Source organism: Phocoena sinus, chromosome 9 (genome assembly GCF_008692025.1).
Source record: "Phocoena sinus isolate mPhoSin1 chromosome 9, mPhoSin1.pri, whole genome shotgun sequence".
Lineage (NCBI taxonomy): Eukaryota > Metazoa > Chordata > Mammalia > Artiodactyla > Phocoenidae > Phocoena > Phocoena sinus.
In genome coordinates, this window is record NC_045771.1 from 1537040 (window position 1) to 1558505 (window position 21466).

Below are 21466 nucleotides of genomic sequence, written 5' to 3' on the forward strand. Positions count from 1 at the left end.
GATATGGTGCAATACAAGTTTTAAATGCAAATGTTAAGAGCATTTGACTCATATGAAATCACTGAAATTGTACAATGTACATTTAGTAGTTCATACATGTATGTGTATTTTGTTCTTGTCAGAACAATGGGAATGCTGCACAAAACCAACTCAACTGGTTTTTAAAGTTTTATTGAGATATAATTCACATATCATACAGTTCACCCATTTCGGTGATTTTTAGTATATGCATGAATCGTGCAGCCATCACCACAATCTAATGATAGAACATTTTTATTATCTTAAAAAGAAATATTATACCCTTTAGGAGTTCATTCCCCATTTACCCCCGAATTCTCCTCCTTCCAGTTCTAGACAACCACTAATCTACCTTTGCCTACTCTGGATACTTAATATTAATTGAATCATGCAATATGTGGGTTTTTTTTAGTGTCTAGCTTCTTTCAATTAGCATGATGTTTTCAAGGCTCATCATGTTGTAGCATGCATCAATAGTCCGTTCTTTTTTATGGTCAAATAATATTCTGTCGTATGGATGTGCCATGTTTTAGTTATTCATTCTTTAGTTGATGGAGCTTCAGGTTGTTTCCACTTTTTGGCTCTTATGAAAAGTATTGCTGTGAACATTTGTGTACAAGTTTTTGTGTGGACATATCTTTTTATTTCTCTTGGGTGGAATTGCTAGGTCATATGGTGATAACTCTGTGTTTAATATTTTGAGGAACTGATAAACTATTTTCCAGAATCATGGCACCATTTCACATTTCTACCACCAACATGAGAGTTCCAGTTTCTCCATATTCTCTTTAACACTTGTCATTAAAGGTCTTTTTGGTTTTTAATTATAGCCATCCTGGTGAGTATTATGTATTATCTCGTTGTGCCTTTTTTTTTTTTTTTTTTTGTCAGTACACGGGCCTCTCACTGCTGTGTCCTCTCCCGTTGTGGAGCACAGCCTCTGGACGCGCAGGCTCAGTGGCCATGGCTCACGGGCCCAGCCGCTCTGCGGCATGTGGGATCTTCCCAGACCGGGGCATGAACCTGTGTCCCCTGCATCGGCAGGCGGACTCTTAACCACTGCGCCACCAGGGAAGCCCTCGTTGTGCTTTTGATTTGTATTTCCCTGATGACTAATGATGTTAGACATCTTTCTGTATCCTTATTGGCCATTTGTATATTTTCTTTGGGGGAATGTGCCTATTCAGATGCTTTGTCCATTTTTATTTTATTTTATTTATTTTTAAAAATTTATTTATTTATTTATTTGGCTGTGTTGGGTCTTTGTTGCTGTGCACGGGCTTTCTCTAGTTGCAGTGAGCGGGGGCTACTCTTCGTTGCAGTGCACGGGCTTCTCATTGTGGTGGCCTCTCTTGTTGCGGAGCACGGGCTCTAGGTGTGCGGGCTTCAGTAGCTGTGGCACACGGGCTCAGTAGTTGTGGCTCGCAGGCTCTAGAACACAGGCTCAGTAGTTGTGGCGCACGGGCTTAGTTGCTCCGTGGCATGTGGGATCTTCCCGGACCAGGGCTCGAACCCATGTCCTCTGAATTGGCAGGTGGATTCTTAACCACTGCACCACTTGGGAAGTCCCTGTCCATTTTTAAATTGAGCTCTTTTTTAAAATTAAAAAAAATTTTTTTTGACCATTTTTTAAATTTAAGTATAGTTAGTTTATAATGTTGTATTAGTTTCAGGTGTACAGCTAAGTGGTTCAGTTATATCTATCTATCTATCTATCCTTTTTCAGATTCTTTTCCATTATAGGTTATTCAAAGATATTGAATGTAATTCCCTATGCTATGCAGTACAAACAAAAATTAAGGGAAGTTGTTGCTAATAGACTTGCTTGACAAAAAATTTTAACAGAAGTTCTTCTGAGAGATGGACGTTATTTAGGTGAGAAACTCAGATTTACATAAAGAAAGGAAGAGTATTAGAGAGGAATCAACCAAGGGTAAATAAAATCTTTTACTCTTGATCCAACAGGTAACAGTTTATTGAAAGTAATAGCGCCAGTGTTTCCATTGATTAGCTTGTGGATAAGTGAAATGAATGACAGTAATGTTATAGGGACAGGAGGAAGGAATTGGGAAAACTCTGCTGTAAGGTATCTGCACTACCCATGAGGCAGTATAGTATTCTTTGAAAGTAGATTTAGAGTAGTTGTAAATGTAAATTGTAAACTCTAGGGCAACCGATAAAAAGTTTAAAAAGAAGTGTAGTTGGGCTTCCCTGGTGGCGCAGTGGTTGAGAGTCTGCCTGCCGATGCAGGGGACACGGGTTCGTGCCCCGGTCTGGGAGGATCCCACATGCCGCGGAGCGGCTGGGCCCGTGAGCCATGGCCGCTGGGCCTACGCGTCCGGAGCCTGTCCTCCGCAACGGGAGGGGCCACAGCAGTGAGAGGCCCGCGTAACGCAAAAAAAAAAAAAAAAAAAAAAAAAAGAAGTGTAGTTGATATGCTAAGAGAGGAGAGAACATAGAATTATATAAAATGCTCAGTTAAAACCAGAGATGGCAGAAAAGGACTGAAAGACAAAAATGGAAACAAAGAACAAGGTCGGTGAATAGAAAATAGTTAAAACTATGATAAATATTAAAACAACAATATCAATGATCACGTTAAATGTGAATGGTCTAAATAAGTCAATTAAAGACAGATGGTCAGAGTGGATTAAAAACCCCAACTATATGTTGTCTATAAGAAATCCAATAAATGTAAAGATACAGATATATTAAAAGTAAAGGGACCCAGAAAGATACACCGTGCTAACACTAATCAAGAGAGAGCTGGAGTATCTGTGTTAATTTCAGACAAGGTGGACTGCAGAGCAAGGAAGACTGTCAGGGCTAAAAGGAGCAATATATAATGATAAAGGGTCAGCTTTCTAAGAAGGCATAGCAATCCTTAATGTGTATGTACCTAACAACAGAGCATCAAAATACATCAGGCAAAAACTGAACTGCCAAAAGAAATGGATGAATCCACTGATACAGCTGGAGACTGCAACACACCCTCTATTGTTAATTGGCTATATATATATATATATATATATATATATATATATATGTATGTATGTATTTGAACTAAATAACACCATCAGTCAACTGGATCTAATTGACATTTACAGACTCCTTCATCCAACAACAGCACAGTGTGCATTCTTCTCAAGCTTGCATGGAACATTCACCAAGATGGACCACCTTCTAGGCCATAAAACACTTAAAAGGATAGAAATCATACAATGTCTGTTCTCATACCAGAGTTGAGTTAAATTACAGATTAGTAACAAATATAGCTGGGAAGCTCCAAAGTAATTGGAGATTAAATAGTACACTTCTAAATAACACATGGGTCAAAGAAAAAGTCTCAAGAGAAATTTAAAAATATTTTTAAATGAAAATGAAAACACAGTTTATCAAAATTTGGTGGGATGTAGCAAAAGCAGTGCTTAGGGAGAAATTTGTAGCATTGAATGGATATATTAAAAAAGAAGACAGATCTAAAATCAATAATCTAAGCTTCTACCTTAGAAAACAAGAAAAAGAAGAGCAAAGTAATTTAAAAGTAAGCAAAGGAGAAGTGATAATAAGAAATGGAGTAAAAATCAATGAAACTGAAAGCAGGAAATAAATTTTAAAAGTCTGCAAAACCAAAAGCTTGTTCTTTGAGAATATCAGTAAGAATGATAAACCTCTTGCTAGGCTAAGAAAAACAGAGGGAAAACACATTACTAATACCAGAAATGAAGGAGAGGCCATTGCTGCTGATTCCATGGGCATTAAAAAGTTACTAAAGGAATATTATGAACAATTCTGTGCCCACAAATTTGAAAACTTAGATGAAATGAACAAATTCCTTCAAAGATACAATTTATCAAAGCTCACACAAGGAAAAGCAGATAATTTGAGGAGGTCTGTATCTACTAAAGAACTTGAATCAACAGTTAGCCTTCCAAAAACCAGTGCCAGATTGTTTGGCTGGTGAATTCTAACACATATTTAAGGAAGAAGTGGTATCAATTATCTGCAGTCTCTTACAGACAATAGAAGAAGAGGGACCACTTCCTAACTTCTTCTCTGAGGCTAGCATGACCCTACTACTAAACAGACAAAGACGTTGCAATAAAAGAAAACTACAGACTGATATCGCTCATGGGCATAGATGCACAATTCTGCAAGAAAATATTAGCAAATTAATTCCAACAGTGTATAAAAAGAATTATACAAAAATCACTTAATGTAGTCCATCACATCAACAGACTAAAGAAGAAATATCATAAGAGCCTATCAGTAGATGCAGAAAAAGCAGGTGGCAAAATTCAGCATCCATTCCTGATAAAAACTCTCAGTAAACTAGAAATAGAGGGGAGCTTCCTCAACTTGGTAAAAGGACATCCACAGAATATCTATAGCTAACATCATACTTAATGGGGAGAAACTAGAAGCTTTCCCACTAGCATCAGGAACAAGGCACGGATGTCCCCTCTTACCACTCCTTTTCAGCATCACTGGAAGTCCTAGCTGAGGCATTAACAAAAGAAAAGGAGATAATAGGTATATAGATTGGGAATAAAGAAAAAAAACTGGGGAATTTCCTGGTGGTCCAGTGGTTAGGACTTGGTGCTTTCACTGCCGGGGCCCGGGTTCAGTCCCTGGTCGGGGAACTAGGATCCTGCAAGCTGCACAGCGTGGCCAAAAACAAAAAACAAAACTGTTTTTGTTCTCAGGTGACACGCCAGGGAGTCAGTAACAACAAAAACCTGCTGGGACTAATAAGAGATTACAGCAGGGTTTCAAGATACAAATTAATAAACAATAGTCAATTGCTTTCCTGTATATGAGCAATGAAAACTTGGAATTTGAAATTAAAAACACAGCACCATTTACATTAACACACCCCCACCCCCAAATGCTTAGGAGTAAATCTAACAAAATATGTTCAAATCTATATGAGGAAAACTACATACTCTGATTTAAAAAATCAGAGATCTAAATTAATGGCAAGGTCTTCCATCTTCATGGAAGATCTTCCATCTCATATCATTAAGAGGTCAGTACTTAAGTGTTTATTGCGTGGATAAACTTGATAGGAAATAGTTATAAAGCAGCTTAATTTTCTCCCACTGCTGCTTGGAAGGATGCTTTGTTGCATCTTTGTACCTCATGACAACTTGGGGCTCATCTTATAGCTTTATAGTCACTTTCACATGTTGAAAAATTGAGTCCAGTCTAATCTAAACTTCCACCTTTTATCCAGTTCTAAGTGTCTTCCCTTTGCCCTGATCGTACCTGACTGAGGCTAAGGAACCAGCAGTGGGAAGGGTGTGTGATTTACTCAGTTTGTTTTAAAATTATTTATCTAGGCACTCAGCAGGATTCAAGAGATGTACAAGATCATTCCTATTTGTGTTAGTATACCTAAAGTATATTGTATGTAATACATAGTTTAGGGGACAAGTTTTATTTACATGAAACATTCAGTAGAAATCATTGCTGTGCTAAATTTGTGAAGTAGTTTGTGGGGATTCAGAAGGAGGGAGGCTAAGTGGGTAGAATGGTTGTGATTGGGATGAAAGAGCCCGAAGGACAAAGGGTGAGTGACAACTGGCTCTGATGCCTGCTCCTCTCAAATAAAGCTGTTCTTCTTTTATGTTTTTCTGGAGTGGGTTTCAGAAGGAATTTAAAGAACTTTTTGCTGGTGACTTGCCTTGTAAAACATTGCAAGTCATGGAGTCTGAAAAATCTCAAGAACAAGTAATAAAGTGTAATATTGTAGGTGAAATTAATGAACTAGAAATTTGCTGTGTTAGTCTTGAAAGATGGACTATTTACCCCTTGTTAAAGGTCTCAGTGTTATATTTTTGCAAGGAAATATTCTTTTTCCTTTATTGAAGCACAAGTTGAAAGACATGGGGCAATTTATTGTGGTAGTGCTAGTAACTCTTAGAAGAGTGGATATCAGCATGTGTTTTGTATTCAAATTAATTGTGGAAATAGAGCACTGGTAATTTTGTCTTTTCTCTTTTCAAAGGTGGTATGTTGCAATTACAAACAGTAAAACAATGAACATCTTTATATGTGTGTGTGTATACAAATACATATATCCTTCTGTACATATGCAAGTATATCTGAAAGGAATGCTTATAGCTACTAGCAACAAGAATTCAGTGTGTTTTTAATCAAATTTTTATTTTTCTATAAAAAGTCTGGAGGAATGATGTTTTTATACATGCTGCAACATGGATGAACCTTGAAAACATGCTAAGTGAAAGAAGCCAGACACAAAATGTCAGATATTGTATGATTCCTTTATATGAAATATCCAGAATAGGCAAATCCCTAGAAACAGAAGTCAGATTAGTGGTTGTGAGGGGCTGGGGCAGTGGGTGGCAGAATGTGGGGCACATAGGGGTATAGAGCATTCAGTATGGTAACATTTATTTATTAGAGCATTCCTAATACTTAAGAAATTCACATTTATTATTATGTATTTGGTTTGGGTTTACTTTTTCATTCATGGTGAATTAAATTCTTTGAAATAAAGTAGTGTTTTATTTTTCCTTGCATATTCAGTTTTAAAAAGTGTCGTTTGGTTCTGTGCTTTTGGTGCATAAAGATTATTTCCTCATTGTGGATTATACCATTGTTCACAAAGTGCCTCAATTTGTCTTAGCACTTTTTGTCTTAAATTCAGCCTTTCTGAGAGGAAAAAAAAAATGTGACAGCCTAACTTTCTTTGTTGTTAGCATCTGCTTGGTATGTCTTTATTTATCCTTTTGCTTTCAGCCGTCCCAAGTCACTTTATTTTAGCTATATCTTAGTCTGTGAGAGTTTTCTTTTGACAGTTTTATTTACAATTATGATTTTAATATGTTTCATCTTTATTATCTTATTTTTGTAACTGTGTTTTCTTTTTAAAATTTATTTATTTATTTATTTATGGCTGTGTTGGGTCTTCGTTTCTGTGTGAGGGCTTTCTCTAGTTGTGGCAAGCAGAGGCCACTCTTCATCGCGATGTGCGGGCCTCTCACTATCACGGCCTCTCTTGTTGTGGAGCACAGGCTCCAGACGCGCAGGGTCAGTAATTGTGGCTCACGGGCCCAGTTGCTCCGCGGCATGTGGGATCTTCCCAGACCAGGGCTCGAACCCGTGTCCTGCGTTGGCAGGCAGATTCTCAACCACAGCGCCACCAGGGAAGCCCTATTTGTGTTTTCTTGTGTTTTACTACATAGTCTGGCTCTTAGGGTAATTTGAAAGAATTATAATTTTAATTTTAGTTATTTTGTGGTTCACTTGTAACTTTAAAGGATACTCAACATCTCAAATTTTTGATTTAGCAATTTTAAAATAAAGCCAGGTTTATTGGCTCTGCTGTGGAGTGAGATTATTGGCTCAGTTATAGTTTACTTGTCCTCTCCCAGGATTTTGTTAGAAACGTGTTACTGGTAGCTTTCCTTAGGCCATTTGTACCCATCACTCTTATGATATTTACTCCCCGTGGTCATCTTAAACTAGCTGAAGCCCATCAGCCTTAAGTGAAAAGCTTACACTTATACAGTTTGATTATAAGGTACTAGTTTGAATTTAGGTTTAAATCTTATACCTGGGATTTAAGAATATTTGCTTTTAACAGCGTATTTTAGATATATTATAGGTTTTTTCTGACCTCTGAAAGTAGAGCGTCCTAGGAAACCTTTCCTGAGCTGAAATGGCACAAAGTAGAGAAGCAGTTACTTTAGGGCCCGTCTTGCTCACAGATACACAAAATCAGTCGAGATGAAGCACAGGTGCTCACCGATACGGTTCACAGCTGTAGCAGCTTGATGCTGAGATGCTGAGTGTGGTTCCGGGAAGGAGCTTGGTGGGCTGCTCTCACTGCTGGCGTGGGCGCTGCCTCTGTAACGGTTGCTGCAAAACACACTGAGCTGAATGAGATTTTCGCTTTTCGCCTTTTTTTGGTAAAAGTGAAAATCCTCTTTGGATTTTGTTTGGTTACCAAAAACAGGTACTGAAGTGGGTCTTTCTAAAAAGTGAAATGGTGTAAAGCAAACTTTAGAAATACCTGTATTAGGTTACTTGTGACTGGGTAACTTAGCTCCCAAATGCCTGGCCATTCTTGATCAGCATCAGGACTAAAGCTGTGTGGCCCCCAGTGAGGGCTGAAGCACCTGCTTTGGGTCAGCTGGCACAGAGGACATGCACCCTGTGCTTCTGCTTATGGTCTCTGGTAGCCTTGTTCTTCCCCTGACCAGGAGAGAAAAGCTCAGTCTTTTCAGAGAACCGTGAGAGCCCATCGTCTCCCTTTTTATCAGCTGTACCTCACCTTTAGTGGTGGCGAGCTGGAATGACTTCCTTCTTTTTTTGGTTAGGAATTTCCTTTTGCCTCCACTGAATGTAGGAGAATAGGAGGCATCATTATGCTTGTTTTCGTTTTACGTATCCCCGTGGGTGTGTCTCTCTGATACCGACGTGCTCATGTAGAGAAGGAGCACACCTGCTCCTACCCCCCGTCTTTGGAACTAGAAAAATGGCCTAACTAGTTCTGTGATTTTTGTGTTGTTGTTCCAGTCTGGTATAGTTGTATGTTTATTTTCATAGTGGGTAGCCAAGTTAGTAATACTTACACTTGTTTTTATAATTGTTAGCCTTCTACTCTTAGATGGATTGCTTTCCATTAGTCTTTTCCATCCCATGCCATGCATTTTGGTTCCTTGATTTCCGTTTGTCTGTTAACTTTCATGCCTTCTCAGCTACCACTTCTGTACAAACTCCTTGGAACTCCTGAAACTACTCTTCTCCACCTTTAATTACTAATTTAAAAAATCCTAAAACATGCTTTAGTCACAACTTTGTATTCTTCCAGCTTCCTTGGTCAAGTACTTTTATTGCAGCTGCTTCTCTACCAGGAACCTCAGTTGATTGGCATGTCCACTCCTATCCATCACTTGGGTTCACTTTTCTCCCAATCCACTTAGGTTTCATGGCCCATTATTTCACTCACTCTTGCTAATACCCTAAACCAGTGGTTCTCAAATGGTGGTCTGGGGATTTCTGGGGGTTGGTGGTTCAAACGCTGGGAGCAGATGAGGTTAACTATAAAGAGCTTGTGGAATGAGAATAGATTTCTGGCTCTGCTCAGAAATCATAGAGAAGAATAATGTTTAAAGGCTGGCAGGAAAAGGGAAGCTAGTGATGGAGTCTGGGAGAATAATCAGAGAAGGAGGAAGATTGCTGACGTGCAAGTTGCTGCCTAGAGGGCAAATGAAATCATGAAAGTGTAATTTGGCTGTTGGGACATCACTGACCACTGCCAGAAGCACTTTGAGTGGGTCAGTGGGCGTGAAGTCAGATAAGTGGTTGGAAGAGTGAGTGAGTGAGTGGTGGTGAAAAGTGGAAGTCCGCAAGTGTAGGCTGTAAAGGGGAGGAGAGAGAATAGGTTATTTGTTAGAATCATCAAGCCTGTGCTAGTTCTTGGGGACTCAGCCTACATCTGCCTCAGCATCTAAGAATCAAGCTCTTGTGTTGTGTTGTATAGCATCATCAGGCTTCCTGCATTGCTTAGAGTCTTGGCTTGAGCTTGCCTGAAACTTTAAAGGCCGTTTCATTTCCTGTTGCCCCTCACTTCTGTTGTGTTTCTCAAATCCATTTATTCTCCCATTCTCCTGCGTGACTTACATACTTCTCGCCCCACCCTCATGTGTAACTCATTTGATGAACTTCTCTTTCACTGAGAAAATAGAAGCCATCAAAAGATAATGTCTTTGTGCTTCTACCACCATCTACTTACCCACCTGCAGAAGGACTCAAATGTTCTCTCAGTTCCTGCTTTTCCTCCTCCTCCTTCTTTTTACTTTGGATAAATTTTTGTATGTAACCCCTCAACTTGAGCACATTTCTTCAGCGATTCTCCCTTTCTTTCTTGCATCAGAAGTAAGTACTGGGTTATTTCAACAACTGTATAACTTTTCTCATCTTAAAAAAACCCCTCTCAGCAGTCCCTTTTACATTTCCTTTGCTGCCCTTTATCATAAAACTCCTGGTAAGAACTGTCTACTTTCATTTTGCTCCAAGTTTTCTCCTTGCTTAATCCATTTCAGTCAGGTTTTTCCCTCCACCCTTCCAGAAAAACAGCTCTTGTCAAGGTCACCGATGACCTCCATGTTGCTAAATCCAGTTGTCAGTTCTCATCTTACTTGGCCTTTCAGCAGCATTTGACACGGTAGATAATTCCCTTTTCCTAGATAAACTTTCTTCATTTGGCTTTCAGTACGTCGGTCTCTTCTTTGCTGCTGCTTCTCAGTCAGCTTTTGCTGATTCCTTCTCTCGAGTTGGCTTCTAAATATTTGAGAGCCCAGAACTCTGTTCTCAGACTTCTCTTCTCTCGCTATACTCACCACCTACAGTGGAAATCTCATCTAGTCTTATGGCTTTAAATACCATCTATCTGCTGATGACTCTTCTTTTTTTCCCCCTAGCCTGGTTCCTTCCCCTCAGCTGTACACATTTTTATATCCAACTGCCCATTCAACCTCTCCACCTGAGTGAATAATCTATGTTTCAAATTCAGCAATGTAAACTCTATTCTTATTTCTACCCCCAAACTACTCCTCTTTTGACCTTCCCTGACTCAGGAAATGGCAACTCTGTCTTTCCAGTTTCTCAAGCCAAGAACCTTATGTTTATTCCTACAAGTCCTGTCAAGTCTGCTTTCAAAACATACCCAGAACTTGATAACGTCTTAACACCTCCACAGCACAGGTCTAAGTGACCTCTCCTCTATATTATTGCAGCGAGCCCTAACTGGTCTCCCTGCTTCGTCATTTCCTTTTTCTAATTTATTTTCCACACTGTAAATAGAGTGAGCTTTTTGCAGTATGTCAGATCATATCACTACTCTGCTCAGTGGATATTTACTGCCTAGTCCATGATCATTCTCAGTCATATGGCTGCCAACCCTTCTTCAGAAATCCATGCATAGGGGTGATCCCGAGGCTTTATCATCACCTGGAATGGTTTCATTTGAGAGTCTTCAAAGTATTTCTACCATGGTCCACAGCTCCATTAGGCCTTTATCTAAAGCACACTTGGTCTTTGACTAGACTGAGATCTCCCATTCCTTCACCCATCCTTTTTTGCCTGCCGTCCTCTAGATCTGATAGAAATTAAAGGGAATTTAATATTAAAAAAGTACCTTGTTCAACTGCTGTTCGTTTTGACATGTGGTTTAATTATTGAATAATTGCCCCCCACCCCCACGTTGATTTGTGAGGCCTCGTGTATGTACAACCACGTGACATGAATTTTTATATGATAGAATCTGTTTCATTGATCTGTCAAGTTTTGGTGTCAGCACACTCTTTAAATGTTATTGAAGCTTTATATTAATAGTATGTTTTAATATTTAGTAAGGTTAGTAGTCTCTCATTGACTTTATTTTTCAAAATTGTTGCTGATGGTCTGGTTCTTTATAGTTCCACATGATTTTGAAAACAACTTGGTCAAGTTATGAAAAGCAAAATGTCCACTGGGCTTTTTTTTCTGGAATGGTTTTAAACTGGGCTGACTAGTTTGTATAAGTTAATATTTCATAACACTTTTTGTTAGCTAAAATTTTTACTTTGTAATAGATTAAATTCTTTTTCCCTATAAATGCCAAAGATGTATCTTCTGTTACTTAAAAAGATATGCAAAAAATGTAAATGATCTGTTAAATTTGTTTTGTTTCAGATCTGTTTCCTTCTCTTTGCCATTCTCTACATTGTCTCCTACTTCATCATCACAAGATACAAGAGAAAATCAGGTTAGTAGACACATTGTTATTAAAGCTTTGATTCTAATGCCAAGTGGTCTAGGCATGGTCCATGGCTATATGGTGCCCATCGGCATAGTTAGTATATTCAGTATGCCTGTGATTGAAGCAAGTAGTTGCCTGGTACTAAGAGCCCTAAAAATAACCTCCAGGGAATCTGACTACTCGCAGGGTCATCTTCTTAGACCCGAGCCCTTTTTTATCACCCTTCTTATGTTCAACTAAGAATAGTCCAGGGCTCTTTACTTTCTGGGAAATTCCAGAGTTTATGAGGATATTTGGTTCCCTGTGACTGGCTCTGAATTTGAACATACCCCTCATCACCCCCACCCAGTTCTTTCTCTGACTATCAGAATATCTTTTCTTTTTCTGAAGCGGTATAGAATTTAGAGTCTCCATAATACCATTTAGCATGCAATTATATATTACATTATCCTTTTATTATTTCATACGTACCCTTACCTCACCAGAGGGGCCACTGTGTCTTTTCTTTTTTTTAATGAATGTTGTGCTGATTAATTCACGGATTTTTATGCCAGAGTTTTATAAGTAACTAACCAGTTACTTTACTGACTTCTGTTAAATCTCAGCTATTTCCTAGAAATCACAAGATTTCCACCTGTGATGCTGGGCTAATAGGAGGTGCCATGTGAATATTTAAGGATTCCATATATTAAAGCTTCCGTATGTTATTTTAAACTTGTCAGAATTTTGAAAGAAATCAGGAAATAGTGCTTGCTCTAGTGCACTACTTGGCTCTGTGACTGCACTGAAATACTCCTTGGATTCTGTAATCTCTCAGAAGTTTGAAGACCTGGGATCCAAGACAGTATCTTAGCTGTTTTAAAAGATGTTTTGGGGCTTCCCTGGTGGCGCAGTGGTTGAGAGTCCGCCTGCTGATGCAGGGGACCCGGGTTCGTGCCCCGGTGCGGGAAGATCCCACATGCCGCAGGAGCGGCTGGGCTCGTGAGCCATGGCCGCTGGCGTCCGGAGCCTGTGCTCCACAGCGGGAGGGACCACAGCAGTGAGAGACCCGCGTACCGAAAAAAAAAAAAAAAAAAGATGTTTTGGCACCAGGTTTCATAGATTATGGACACAGAAGGAGGGAGAGAGAGAGAATGAATGAATAATGCATTGTTTTAGGGGAAATCAGGGGATGATGAGCAGGAAAATAGGGTATTTATTAGATGCTTTTTAGAGTAATCATGGGAGAGGGTAATGAGGACCCTGGACCTGGTTGGTAGAGGGTCGGCAATAGAATTGAAATGGATATGAAGCTATTAAAACAATCTTCAAGATATGGTGGTTGATTGGATGTGGGTACAACAGTATAAAAGTTAATTGTGACTATGTTATTTTGTGGTCTCTTTGGTCGTAAAACTATTTGGGGCAGTCAGTAATCAAGAATGGAGATTGGTCTAAGAGGATGGCCCAAATATGCCATTGTCACTGAAACAGGTGGGCGCTCAGAATTCCACAGACCTACGCAGAGAGCCTTTGAGGACAACCCCAGTTAGGCACTGAGGAGAAGGAGGGGCCGGGGTGTTGTATAATATTTTTGTAATTGGATCATAGTTTCCTTAGCTGGTAAGATTACGTGGGAGGACAAAAAAGATGGCCAACAGCCATGAGAGAGGGAGGGTAGGGTGAGGAAGCACAGGAGCAAGGGCCATCTTGCTTCTACTTACAAACGACACAGAACTTGATATATTTCTGTCTGTAACTTGAATGAAATGATGAAGTATCAAGGCAATGGTATCCAAGGTGGTTTAGGATGATCCAAGAAAGTCCTCATTATTACCATTACTAGCAATAGACTCCAATTACAGAAAACTATATGAGTTCTAAAATTCTCAATTTTAATTGTATAGTAAAAATTTGTTTTGGCCATTATCAACCAGAGAATTTCATTCATTAGCAATTTCACTGACATTGTATGACAGTAAACTTGATAGTGGTTCTGGGGTTCTACTGAGTTTTATTTCCTTGAGCACTAAATATTTTGGAAGATCTTAATTTACATATGGGAGTTTTGTTAATCAGGATTTTTTTTTTTTTTTTTTGCCGTACGCGGGCCTCTCACTGTTGTGGCCTCTCCCGTCGCGGAGCACAGGCTTCGGACGCACAGGCTCAGCGGCCATGGCTCACGGGCCCAGCCGCTCCGCGGCATGTGGGATCCTCCCGGACCAGGGCACGAACCCGCGTCCCCTGCATCGGCAGGCGGACCCTCAACCACTGCGCCACCAGGGCAGCTCCAGGATTTTTTGATCAATCAAAACACTCTGTTCTTTAACATATTCTATCCTATCTGATTTAATGAGATTTAGATTGTGATCAGTGCTGAAATAAACACAGTGCTTTTTGAAATAATTTCTATTCAATAATTGCTTCTTCAAGTTTATATTTTTGTTCATGCTTGTATTAAATTAATGAAACATTTTGTTGGAAGATAAAAGAATATTAATACCTTGAACATTTTTGCAGATGAGCAAGAAGATGAAGATGCCATAGTCAACAGGATTTCGTATGTATTTTAATGTTCGACTGTCTTGTTTCTCATTCTAAAGTCATACGTGTTCAAAACGTAATTTTGCCTTTTGGGCAGAAATATGGAAAAAATTCACTTAAAGTATTACAGCACCTTTATCAAATGTTAGTCCTATCCTTGGAAAGCACGTATAAGCAAATACATGGATAATTGAGGATTGATTATCTCCTGTTAAAATTTGCTTATTTAAGGAGCCAACAGACTTAATCTTCAGAGGATTTAACCAGGAAATGGGTTTAAGATTGGGAAAATTGCTGGGCCAAATAAAGAAAGAAAGAAAGAAAGAAAGCTCTTGGCTGTTTGAATGGCCTTGGGACAGGGAGCAGACATCTCTTCTGGTTAATTGAACATTTACCTACTGTGAGCAGAGAGATGGGCCCAGACGGTCCTCTTAGGTTCCTTATAGCTCTCTTTCTGCTTGTGTATGCTGATGATAGAGCCCAGCTAAAGGGCAGACATGAATTCTTTCCCAGTCCTCCAGGTGTGAAGTACTTGTGAGATGTGCACCCCTCTCGGTTTAGTCTGCATTCCACTTTTGGTGGTAAATCTACTTAAATGCGTTTGTAGATCAATAATTTGTAAAAAGACAAGAACACATCCCATTGGATTTTACACTTGCATTGTATTTTATGAAAATATGGCTGTTTCCTTGTGGTGGTGCCGGGGAGCGGCCTCACCTGCTTTACATGGCAGCTGGCGTGGCCTGTCTGAGGGGTTTGGGTTTCTCCCAGCAGGTGGTTTTTGCATCACGGTGATATGCACAGATGTCCCCTTCCTGAAGGCAGATGTGTGTGCCCTCATAAATTCAGGAAGGGGAAGTGTGGAGGAGAAGGTCGCCTGGGAGGGCGGCTCTGACCTAGCCTGTCCCCCTAGCTGCCCCACCCACTGGTCTGTTTGTCTCCCACTGCCTTTCTTCCCTTCTGTGGTGGAGTGAGTGAGAACCGAGGAGTCAGGCAGAGCTGGGCTCACATTCTGAACTCAAGATTAACTTGAGTTCAGAAGAGATTGAGAAAGATTCCTTTCCTCCATATGTGAGCTCGAGCTACCACCTGCTTTGTAGCATGTTGTGTGGATTAAATAACATACACACAAAAAAGTCGGGGGGTGCTTGGTGCGCGACAGGTGTGAGCTCAGGGTTGTTGTACTTCTCCCCCAGCCCTCTTTCCTTGCCCACCCTCCTCCCACTGAAGAGGAAGGAGCAGAATGAGATGCTGTGCTTAAAGGAGGAGAAACAGTGGTCCAGGGTTCTGAAAGAGTTCAGCCAAGTCCCCAAGGGTAGGTGATGGCCAGCACCACCTGGCCACCTGAGGGAGGGAGGGTTCCCCGCGGCCTACTGCAGCCGCGCGTCAGGCTGAGGAGTCTTTCCCTGGCCTCTCTCACCTCCCTTTAAACCCACCTTCACTTTCTCTTTTGCTCCTTAAAGGCCTTCGTTCTGTCCTCTGTTTGTATCCACTCATGCCCCCAAATTCCCTCTTTCTGTTCTTTTCAACCCTAGATTACATTTTTTCTCAGCTGGTTGTTTGATTTGATTTGGATCAAAGCGCCTAACTGGTGAAACTGCTTTTAAGGATGGCTTGTCCAGGCAGGAGGGAGGCCTGATGCGGAGGTCAGAGCACGAGGGGGTGACCTGGTGTTGACTCCCAGGATTTGAGAGGAGAGAGGAATCCAGGCACGATGTTGTCCCAAGGGGGTGAAGAGGGGCACCCACTGCGTTGGGGAGTGCTCTGTCCCGGGGACTCAGAGCCCATGTAGGGTGGGAAGGGTGTCCCTGGTGGATGGCCTGGCCTGGCTGTCAGTGCTCAGGTGGGGAGGGTGTTCACAGGGCAGGGCAGTCCAAAATGGGGCTCACCTGAGCACATGGTGCCTCTCGGGTGAGGGGGTCAGTGTGGCAGGAGGCTGTTAGAGACAGTGGGGACTGCGCACAGTTAGGGAGAGCGGGAAGACAGCAGAGAACGCTAAGCTGTTGTGGTGCAGCTGGAGGCGTCTGTATGGACCCACGTTTGTCAGTATAGTTACTGAACCCAATCTAGACGTGAAGTGTGGGTGCATGTATGTGTTTTTATGTACATGTATACCTAGTGCATACTTACGCCCCCTGGAGCTGCCTGTCCATGCTCACCTGGGAGCATGACACCCCAAGAGCAAGGAGTATATTTAGCACCTAGATTTTTGTTTCCACTAAAAGGAATCAGTGCTCCTTGGGGGGAAGGCTGATTGCAGGGCTGGGGTAGGGAAAGTTCCAGGCTCCTTTCGTCCATCTTGTAGTGCCACAGTGCAGGGAAGTGCTCAAGAGTGATGGCGGCACATCACGAAGACGGAAGCCTTCAGGGGCTTTCACCCTTACTCAGGGGCAATCTGAGCGTCACAATCAGGATTGTCATGGATCTAACACAGAACAGAGCAGAGCAATCTTGAGTCCGTACAGATAGAAACCAACAGGTGAATAACTTATTTGACAAGGAACAGGATATTTTCCTAGTTCCAAACTTAACTCCCCACAAAGGGAAGAGGAACTTTAGAGTGGAGAGCCTTGGCAGACGGCACCTTGGCCAGTGAGCAGAGACTGCGACCAGTAATGGGGCAGACAGACATCCTAGGCCACCTGGTAGCCTGTAGAGAGGAGCGTGAAGCATGGTGTCTGTGACTTTCCTGCCTTGTGGGCATGTCAGACTCCACAGAGCCAAAGCTGGCTCCCTCATCTCCCTTGCCAGCCCGCTCAGCTGCAGCCGTCCCCGTCACAGCTGATGGCCGCTCCACCACTCCCACTCTCACGAGGTGGTCTTGGTCATCCCTGAGCCCTCTCTCATCCCGCACTGGGCAGCCCTGTTGGCTCTCTCAGCATCTGCTCCCTTTCAGAAGGGGACATTTCTGAGGTTGCCTTCAATTCCGAGGCGCACTGTTTCATAATTGTGTAAGCAGTGACTGCTGCCATTTTCTGACTTGACCCAGGATCTTACCTTGAGGACCCCTTGCCAGCATTTAACTCTGTCCCATCAGCCTTTTATGGATAGTTCTCCTCACAGCTACTCAAGGGCAACAGGGAGCATGGTATTACCTTTTTTTGTATGTCTAGGGCCAGTCACAGTACCTAAAGTGCAGTAGATTCTAGAGGGTTTTTTTAAAAAAATTATTTTTGGCTGTGTTGGGTCTTTTTTTTTTTTTTTTTTTTTAAATTTATTTTATTTATTTATTTTTTGCTGCATTGCGTCCCCGTTGCTGCGTGCGGGCTTTCTCCAGCTGCGGCTTGTGGGCTGTAGGCACGCGGGCTTCAGTAGTTGTGGCGCATGGGCTTCGTTGCTCCACGGCATGTGGGATCTTCCCGGACCAGGGCTTGAACCCGTGTCCCCTGCCTTGGCAGGCAGATTCCCAACCACTGCGCCACCAGGGAAGCCCTGTGTTGGGTCTTTGTTGCTGCACGCGGGCTTTCTCTAGTTGTGGAGAGCGGGGGCTACTCTTCATTGTGGTGCATGGGCTTCTCATTGCGGTGGCTTCTCTTGTTATGGAGCATGGGCTCTAGGCGTGTGGGCTTTGGTAGTTGCAGCGCACGGGCTCAGTAGTTGTGGCTCGCGGGCTCTAGAGCACAGGCTCAGTAGCTGTGGCGCACAGGTTTAGTTGATTCGTGGCGTGTGAGATCTTCCCGGACCAGGGCTCGAACCTGTGTCCCCCGCATTGACAGGCGGATTCTTAACCACTGCACCACGAGTGAAGTCCCTAGAAGGTTTTTGACGTAAGATCCAGTGTTATATTTACAGTGACCATATATATTTAGGATTTTCTGGGTCACTTTTGATTTCAAAACTTCATCTGTTTGCCCTCATAAGCTTACTCCTTGGTCAGATTACATCTCCCAGCTTTAGACCTGGAAGCCATGGTTAGCCTTCACTGCTGCGTGCGAGTCAGTGTCATGAGCACCAAGAGAGGAGGGACTGACTTTACCGAGAGGAGCGAGAAGGGAGCCGCTGAGGAGTGCTTCACGGGGCAGATGACGCAGAGGGGACCCGAGGGAGAGGGCCAACTGTGCCCAGGACATGGAGCCAGAAAGCCCATTCATGTTGGGGGTACAAGGAGGTTAGGTAAGCCTGCCTGTATGTGGGAATCTGTCGTGGCCAGAGGAGCCTGGAAGGGCAAATTGGGAGAGCTGTGCGGGACCTGGAATGGGGAGATCGTGGATGTGGTCTTAATTTTCATGTTTGAAGAAGGAAGGAATGATAGCGACAGACTTACGAGGACAGAAACGAAGGTTGCTTGAGGCACTGGTGGGTAAGTGCTGGAGATGGCAGTGGGCCTGGGGCGAGGGTGTGTGTCTGCTTTTCCCAGGAAATGTGTTGTCCCGTTCAGCAAAACCCGTTTGTAAGGCTTTTTCTGTGTCTGAACTGAATTGTAATTTTGGTGTGTATCATATGGTCTACATTAAAAAATTTACTAGTGATTTACTGACCACGGGAGGTTTCATGGTTATTTTCAGCTTTTAAGTAGGAAAACGCTTCTGTTGGTTGCCACAAGATGGCATTGGCCTCAAAGTTACTCTATTAGATGTGTATTTTGAGCGTTTAGTATCATTTTTTCTTAAATCTTCTTACATGTATTTTCACGTTCTTTCTACATTAAATTTAATGGAATGAATATTAAATTAAGGTTTCATCTCTAATGTCAGTGAGGTTTCCTTTTCCTTTGCCATTTTAATCTTTTAAAATAATCTTTAAAAAATTAGGTATAAAATTTTAGACATTTCAGACGTGTAACTGAGAAAGAGAAAGCACCCTGTAGTCCCACCCTCCTAGGAATTGTTATATATTATGCTAGATTTTTTTTTTTTTTTTGCGGTATGCGTGCCTCTCACTGTTGTGGCCTCTCCCGTTGCGGAGCACAGGCTCCGGACGCGCAGGCCCAGTGGCCATGGCTCACGCGCCCAGCCGCTCCGCGGCATGTGGGATCTTCCCAGAACGGTGCACGAACCCGTGTCCCCTGCATCGGCAGGTGGACTCTCAACGACTGCTCCACCAGGGAAGCCCTATGCTAGATTTTTAAATGTACCTCTATTTTCCTGTGTGTAAATATGCAATTTGGGGGGGGCGGGGGGAGAGCATGTTTTATATTTATTGTCCATGCTTTTCTTCATGTTTTTATTTTTAATTTATTTTAGACATCTTTCCATATTAGTACATATTAGAGATACCTCATTTCAAAAAATGACAAAATTGTGTTTTAAATATTTAATGTATAATTCTAATAGTTGCCTACAGTTTACTATATAGTTTATTTAACCTTTACCCATTTTAAGAGATGGTAGACCAATAGGTTTGTAAGTTTTTTCTTCCTGAAATAACCATTTTCACGTCTTTTTTCAAACTGTGTTCACAAGCATTTTTTCAACTGAGCCGGTTTTTGCGTTACTGTTAGCATATATTGCCATAGTGGTTAATTAAATGCAATTGTGAAATAAATACTTAAATTTAAAAGAGGAATGAGACTACAATCTATTCTTCGTAAAATGTGCAAGTATTCTGTCTCTAGTTTATGTCTGCCTTAGGCCGACTCTTTAGACTTAATGGTTTTTTCACAGAGTAAGTTTTAGAGTTGGTCTAGTTTAACTTCCAGGACCATACGTATATCACTTGTCTTCCAACTACATATACTCAATGAAATGCATATGTAATTCTTTTTGGATTTAAAAAATTTAAGAGTTTTGATTCTGTTCTTTTTGAATGACTCCCATATTCTTTGCGTTTTCCAACCACTGGTGACAATGATGCTCTTCTCTTCCAGGTTGTTTCTGAGCACGTTCACTCTAGCAGTTTCAGCTGGGGCAGTTTTGCTTTTACCCTTCTCAATAATCAGCAATGAAATCCTGCTTTCTTTTCCTCAAAACTACTATATTCAGTGGCTAAATGGCTCCCTGATTCATGGTTAGTATATATTGCTTAATATAATCACAATTAATGTTTTAATTTTCTACTGTACTATATTTAAGTTTTTTCCTTTTCTTAGTTTCTTTAATAATTGGCATCTTCCTTCAGTAAACCATTTGAGTCTTTAATAAAATCAGAAAACCAGATTTTACTTACTATTCCTATTCGTAGTTAGTTGTGGAATGCTTTTCTATAAGAAGCAGTTTTTATACTGACTGTGATTTTGATAAATACGGTTTCATTTAAATATTTAGCAAGAGAATTTTGGTTTATCTGGATATGTCCGAAGAACTCAACCTCCATTTAGGATCTAAAAAAAACCCACCATAGTTTCTATTTTATTTATTTGCTGTTAGTCATTTCATTTATTTATTTCTTTAGTCATTTCAAAATGCATGATAGAAGGGGGAAAACTCTTTTGTCATGGACAAACTTTAAAATTAATGTGGTTTAAAAAAGTAATGACTTATTTTGGCAACATGGTATATTGCCTTCAAGCAAAATAGACCTGAATTCCAATCTTGGCTCTGTCATTTTCTGGACATTTTTAGTGAGGTAGGACATTTTAATTTTAATTTATAAAAAAAAATTTAAAAATCGAGTACACATATCTTTTTTATATGTTTCATTGTCTTTTGCCCACTTTTTTCATATTGAATTATGTTATCTCTTTATATGTGAAATACATCAGCTATTTATCAGATTTTTGTAAATATGTTTTTCTAGTTGTTTACTTTTTAATTTTGTTTTTTTTTGGTTACAGAATTTTTGCATTTTTATGTTGTCCAGTCTTTTTCTTCCTTTGATTTCTCTCTTTCTGTGTTTAGGAGATCCTTTCCCTTCCTGAGATGTGACAAATACTCCTTTTTTTTCTTGTTCTTTTAAAAATGGTTTTGTTTACACTTAACTGTTTAATCCATCTGGAGTTTATACAGATAACTACCTTTTTTCTTACCCATTTGTGTGTGTTTAAAGAAATACATGTTTGCTGTAGAAAATTTGGAAAACAAAATTTACAGTGAAGAAAATTACTATTACTCAGTCCTACAACCCAGAGAACTACTGTGGATACTGTGACCTAAACCCTTCAATGTTGTGTGAGTGCACATGTGAACACATAAGCAAATAAATAATGAAACGGAACCCTACTGTACTCACTGTCGATTTGTCTCTGCACCCATCATCACGTAGTGGGGAGGTTTC

The 21466-nt window shown here is 40.9% G+C and overlaps 1 protein-coding gene across 7 annotated transcripts in view; it reads left to right on the top strand.

Moving 5' to 3' along the window:
• Positions 1–21466, top strand: part of LMBR1 (limb development membrane protein 1) — a 179566-nt gene that overhangs the window by 14110 nt on the left and 143990 nt on the right. For 5 of the 7 annotated variants that reach the window (XR_004351439.1, XM_032643148.1, XM_032643149.1 and 2 more), the window contains exons 2-4: positions 11725–11797; positions 14291–14330; positions 20121–20260. Coding sequence is in view for 5 of the 7 variants with exons in the window: in XM_032643148.1 (XP_032499039.1) it covers positions 11725–11797; positions 14291–14330; positions 20121–20260 (253 nt within the window). In the remaining 2 variants the exon portion in view is untranslated. Of the gene's footprint in view, positions 1–11723; positions 11798–14290; positions 14331–20120; positions 20261–21466 lie in introns of those variants that run through there. The other 2 variants (XM_032643153.1, XM_032643156.1) reach the window with 2 other exon arrangements.